General features: G+C 41.9%; 1 protein-coding gene across 1 annotated transcript; it reads left to right on the top strand.

Moving 5' to 3' along the window:
• Nucleotides 1–661: 661 nt before the first annotated feature.
• LOC310933784 (homeobox protein vent1-like) lies at nucleotides 662–1,873 on the top strand (the record flags this gene model as incomplete). Its single annotated transcript, XM_083897354.1, is given in 4 exon segments — nucleotides 662–751; nucleotides 755–1,166; nucleotides 1,279–1,499; nucleotides 1,616–1,873. Coding segments are annotated over 4 exon segments (981 nt in total).
• Nucleotides 1,874–6,297: the final 4,424 nt, after the last annotated feature.

The raw sequence follows: 6,297 nt of genomic DNA on the forward strand, positions 1-6,297 counted from the left end.
TGGAGCTGCATCAGCATTAAAAGAAATATTTTTTAAAACTTCACTAGACTAAAGTTTCTGTCTTTGATCGGAAAATGAATGAATCTTTCACCTCACACCAGCTCCCTCCTGGGATTCACTCACAGACCTTTGAGGAGCTGCTCTTTCTAATCGTCATTTAATATAACACAAATAATATATAAGTATATAAAAGAATCCTGTAACAGGAAAAAGTCCAGTTACTTGAATACAAAGTTTGGGCGTCAAAATTGCATGTGAAAGACCTCACCATGTAAAACAGGTTGGATGAACGTTTTAACATTTTTAAATCAGTTGTGTGGAGCAGTAAACGTTTATTAGAGGTTCAAGGTCCCCTTCTGCTATTACTACTCTGTGCCAGAACCATCTTTTTCTCACTCAATGTGACAATGGGCATATATTATTTAGTTTTTACCAGATATTACATATTTGTTAGGCATTGTTCCATGAGAAATTAACAAAAGTGTGAGAAAACACACATTTCGACATTACTTCAAACTATATCTTCTGGACAGATGTTGACCCTGCAACAAAAATCATTACTATATATATATATATTATATCTATGCTTTGTCTGGTCAGTCAAACTCTTACTTTCTGTATTCATACTTGTTGCTCCTGCGGTTTCAGTCGGATCAGACACATGTATGAGCTCAGGAGGACTCTCACAGAGTCACTGGCGCCAGGTCTTCACACACTCACAGGATATGTAAAGACTTCAATAACGAGCCATTAACCCCTAATCATCGCGATCGATCAGGCGTTACAAGGGCCTCCACACATGCAAATAGGGATGCGCGCCGGGCCCCCTATAAAAGCTGACCCTGCAGTCGTTGCCTCTCACACACACTCTCCCTTCGACATTCGGTGGATTTACAGGTCACCGAGCAGCACTGACAACATGGTCAAATATTTTTCTGTGGACTGGCTGGCCCAGAGCCACCGCAACACCACGACCACTGAGGTGCACGGACTTGGCACGGATTCCGCACTGACCCACAGACCGCATATGCCCTGCGTGGTGCAGCCGCGCGCCCCGTCTTTTGGCAAAGGTTACTTACAGCCGAAACCCAAACCAACAAAGCTCGTTGATTTCACGGAACAAATGGACAACAGGCCCTTGGACTCCACTCTGTGTTCCTCACCAAGTAAGTAACACAAGTTTAAAACTCTAAATAGACTATTAGTGGTTAGTTATATGAGATTCACTAATTGCGCATAAACAGTGTTTCTAACAAAACATGTTTTTGCTTCTCATAGCTTCAGAAATCAGTGGCTACTCCTCCGGGTATGAGAGCGAAGCCGCTTCCTCTGAGTGTCTCTCTGTGGATGAGGAGAAGGACGGACCACAGCGCCGTGTGCGCACAAAGTTCACGCCCGAACAGATCAACAAACTGGAAAAGATCTTCAACAAACACAAATACTTGGATGCTGGAGAGAGAGTAAAGACAGCACAGAAGCTGAGCCTCACAGAAACTCAGGTGAGACGCGAGTTTTCAAATCCACACAAATCGAACCACTGTAACACGCATTAAACTGAGACTTTACTGTATTTGCGCACTTGATGTTAACGTGTATTGCTCTCTCGCTCTCTCAGGTCAGGACGTGGTTTCAGAACAGGAGGATGAAGCTGAAGCGGGAGGTGCAGGACTACCACACTCCCCAAGTCCCGTCGGTGATGTTTCAGTCTCTGTCCCCAGTTCAGTACCACATGATGGGACAGCAGCGTCCTCACTACCCCGCTGCTGCTGGAGCCTCTTTTTACCCGATCACAGTCCCGCAGATGGTCCTCCAACAACCCCCTACTCCTCATCATCATCATCGTCTCATGATCCACAATCCTCATTACTACTGATGATGAACTGTCTCCCAGAGACCCTTCCGACTGCAACACTTAAATCTTAAAGAATCAAAAGTGCAATACAGAGTTTGTTTTATTCGATGTGCATTAATGTGTGTGTGTATTTTATTATATTTGATGTAAAAAGTGATTCACAGAAAAGTTTATTTATCAATAAATAAAAGTATATCTTCTAAACTGCATTGGCATTTCATTGCATGACATGTGTCATTTATGTTATCTCTTAACTAACTACACCAGCTGAGCTAGAGAGAGAGCTCTTATCGGTTGATCTTTATTGTAGGATTAGCTCAACATGAATGGATTATCCTCGTCTCTCGAGGAGGTTGGGAGAAAGCACAGATAAACATGGCAACTGTCCACTCAGACAAAGCATTGTTTTATGTTCTTATCACAGCTCACTGTATGGATCTGTTGATTTGATCCTCTCACAAGATACACGACTGAAACGATATCAACTGAAATGATATAGGCAAATTAAATTAAATCACCGAGGATAGACAGAACTTTATTTATTTTTTTATTTGACATTATCCATGATGAGATTCACGCAATGTGTTGGGTGTTTCTCGCCCCCCAACCCAACCCCACCTATACCTTTCGACAAAGACCGCCCAGATGCGGTGCTGCTTTCATATTGTTTGTCCTCATCTCTGCACTTCAAACGCCAGCTAACGGGCAGATCATGGTCCAACAATTAGTCCTAATTAAAGCGCTCATTGATGAGTTTACACTTAACCACAGGAGTCCTGCGGCCATGGCTCCAGAGAGTCTGGACTTTTGTGTGGCCAGAGAGTCTGATCTCTGGTTTTGAAGTGTGAGGCCTGAGGATAAAACCTGATTATGTGATGGGGTTTGGTGATAGCAAACTTGATTCGCGACAACTTAACGATAACAAAACGGAGTGTCCCATGTGTCTGCGTGTGGTTTCTAATCCTGTATCTCCTGCATTATTTGCGGTTACAGTGCACTTACAGTCAGGACTGAAGGACAAGGCCGACGACATCACAAGAGAAAAGTTTATGATTAGTAGATTTTGATCATTATCCATTCAAACTGACGTGATTAGAGATGAGTGAAAGATGAAGAAACGAGTTTAGTGAGGTTTTAACATTATTTATTTATTTATTTATTTAAATGTTGTGTAAGTGTTTGCACTTTGCATAAACATTATATTAATATATAATAAACCTCTATTATATTAATATTTAAGAACATCAAGGAATGAAAATAGCAAATAAGTACAACATTTTCAGTTTGTACCTGGTGAATCACCCGTGAAGGCGCCCATGGGGCCCGTCGACAAATGTCTCATTCAAATTGACCATTCAAGGATCAAACGGAACGTTCTCACTTTCTATGCGGACGCTCTTTCACGGCGGTCACACCCACCCACTCCCAACATAACAAAGACTTCTTCATCACCAGTTTGCTTGATGCGCAGACAGCTGGGGGGGCTTCTGTCTGCGAACCCCACAAGTTGCTCACATCCTTGACAACCATGTATGGAAACATCTTCAGGTGGAGCCAATATGTCAAAAAGAGTCCAGACAAGGGTTGTTTTAATCTAACATTACCAGCAAATACCTGCTTACAAACATAGTTCTATATTTTTATCATGGATTTGTTTTTGCATAATATCCCACATTATGGGACACTAAGCTTTGCATTAACAGGGCTATAATCTTAACCACTATGGTGGCGGATATTGCCCTAGAATCCGTTTATGCATACATCTTTGAGTCTGATGTCAGGTATCTGATACTCAGACTTACTGGCGCCGCAGCATCGCAGCCAGCCATGAACGTGAGAAAAACCACAGCCCAGCCTCTATTAACCTCAATTACAGCCACCATCAAGTTTCTATCGTTCCGCTGAGAAGCCTTTGCATATGCAAATAAAGAAGTGTGCCCCTCCTATATACTGGCCAAGGACCCCAGCAACTCTGAACCGCACAAAACCTGTGACCACTTCTTGGCAACAACATGGCAAACTTCTCTGTAGAGTGGCTTTCCAAAAGTTATTATGACACATCGTTGCGTTTGAACCCCAAAGGTGAAATACAGGACTTAACAAACGGACCAAGGAGCCCGCAGTCACCTCCGACCTCTCCAAACAGTAAGTTATAACTTTAAAAAAAACGTATATTATTATTGTTTCAAGAGCTTAATACATACTTAAATGATTATTGCACATCTTAAACTCTGCTCTTCCCTCTCGCAGATAGTTGCGGCTACACATCTGGATCTGAAAGTGAGGTGGCAGATGACAGCGAGGAGGAAGCCGCACAGCAAAGGAGGATAAGGACCAAGTTCACCTCGGAACAAATCAGCAAACTGGAGAATATCTTCGGCAAGCACAAATATCTGGGCGCCACACAGAGGAGGAAGTTTGCTGAGAAGTTGAACCTCTCCGAAACTCAGGTGGGTTTGAGGCGGCGGTTAAGATTCCCCGTAAATACACACGCAGCTTGTTATGTAATGCACGTTAAGACACCTCACAGCATCTTCTGATTTTATGCCAATTAAGTTTTTTATACATAAAATCACTCGCTGATGACCGTTCTTTCTCTTCTTCAGGTGAAAACGTGGTTCCAGAACCGGAGGATGAAGTTGAAACGAGAGGTTCAAGATCTGCGCCCTGCGTTTCTGTCCGTCCCGGCGGCTTTGCTGCCGCCTCTGCTGTTTCAGCACCCCCCGCTAAGTGGACAGCTCCCCGCAGACGGAGGCTTCTACTCTCAGCTGCCGCTGCGGCTCCATCGAGCGTCTCTGCCCGCTGCTGTTCACCCAGCCCTGCTCCATCCACGCTTCTACTGAACTGGACCCTCTTTGCATTTTCTCACCAGAATTCCTGTCTAGAATCTAGACTATTGTTCTCTCTAAAATAGAGGTTGTGAATTATAAGTCTGATGCACTATGTAAGTATATCTACGTATATAATAATGTATATGATACTAATAAAATAGAGTATAAAACTATGAACATCCCTCCTCTTCGTTTTTGCATTTCAATGTTTGAATTGTCACACTGTTCTAACTTTATATTTGCAAATACATCTTCATTGCACAAACGTATGCATTCCACAAATGTGTCAGTGATGTAATAGGCCATGTGTTACACCACTGAAATGAACTGTAACAAAAAAAACAAATGGTGCTCGCTTGTGCTTCTCTTTTCACCATGTTTATTTCATGTTATAGATCAACTCACAGTGTTCATACAGAATTAGGAATCATGCACTTCAGTCAAGAAAAAAAGAACGAAAGAAAGGAAAAGACATGCTGTTGAGTTGTTAGAGAGTTGCCTTCTCGCTTAAATTTGGCCGATAGCAAAATTTTCCACAGTAGTGTAACAATTCACTGTTAAATGTGTTTTAGACTTTATGTTACTTACTATCGGTGCTTTTTATTTTGGGGTTAGTGATCTTGACCTAAGTGCAGAAAGAAACAGAGAGACAAGATGAATAAGAATTGAGCTAAGAAGATGCCCCTGTTATTACATCATGCTCGGGAGATTGTCTCTAAGAGTTCTCTTTCTTCTCTCATTCAGCTGTGACCTCAGCACTGTCAAGGTTTGTAACATTGTTTCAATCTTTCACCACTTCCTCTGAGGACACTGGGTATTTTCTTCAAATGCTTTGATCAGAAATGCATCTGCTTAAAAAGATGTCCCCACCTTTACCTTTATTTCTTAGCACCAACACTTGCTCGGGAAAATGTCTAACAAGCTGGAAGCACCTGGGATTAATTCATGTGTTTGCATGTCCTGCGTGGGTGTTTAATTTAATGTGTGCTGTCTTATTATTACTCTGTTGTCTTTTGTCTTGACTCTGTTAGAGTACATTTGGCCCTGTAGAAAGTTAGGTGACATTTGGAAGCTGAATTTAAAGGTGAAGTAAGTAGTTTATAGTGCCATCTAGAGGAGAGGCTCCTCTGCTCACCCCCTCCCTTCCCTGAGCGCTACAGTATCCTCAGCCGGTCAAATGTCATCCTCGTTGTCTTTCTCCGTGTCAGCAGATGATGCAGTAGCGGCCCGCGACCATGTTATTTTACATGACTTTTTGAAACACTACGAAAATGAAACAAAGAATATTACTAGACAATGCAGGAGCACATAATATGTATACAAAAGTGGATTTTGGGTTATATAAACCCATAAATACTACACAGTGTCCCTTTAAGTTAATGTCTATAGACCATTGAAAACCAACCCTAGTTGATCAAAGTGCCACCAAAATAAATTTAAGAATCAAAATCTGAAAGTAACATTATGCCGAGAAAACATTACAAGAAGAAAAACAAGAAAATAAGTGTTTTTTAAAAACGATATAACTCTTCAGGTGTTCGTTTTAAATGGGTCTTGGCAGCTCTAATTATAAGAGGTAGGCTGTTCCATGTGGCAATTAAGAACAACGTGTAA

The sequence above is a fragment of the Microchirus variegatus genome (assembly GCF_963457635.1).
Source record: "Microchirus variegatus genome assembly, chromosome: 11".
NCBI classification, from domain to species: Eukaryota; Metazoa; Chordata; class Actinopteri; order Pleuronectiformes; family Soleidae; genus Microchirus; species Microchirus variegatus.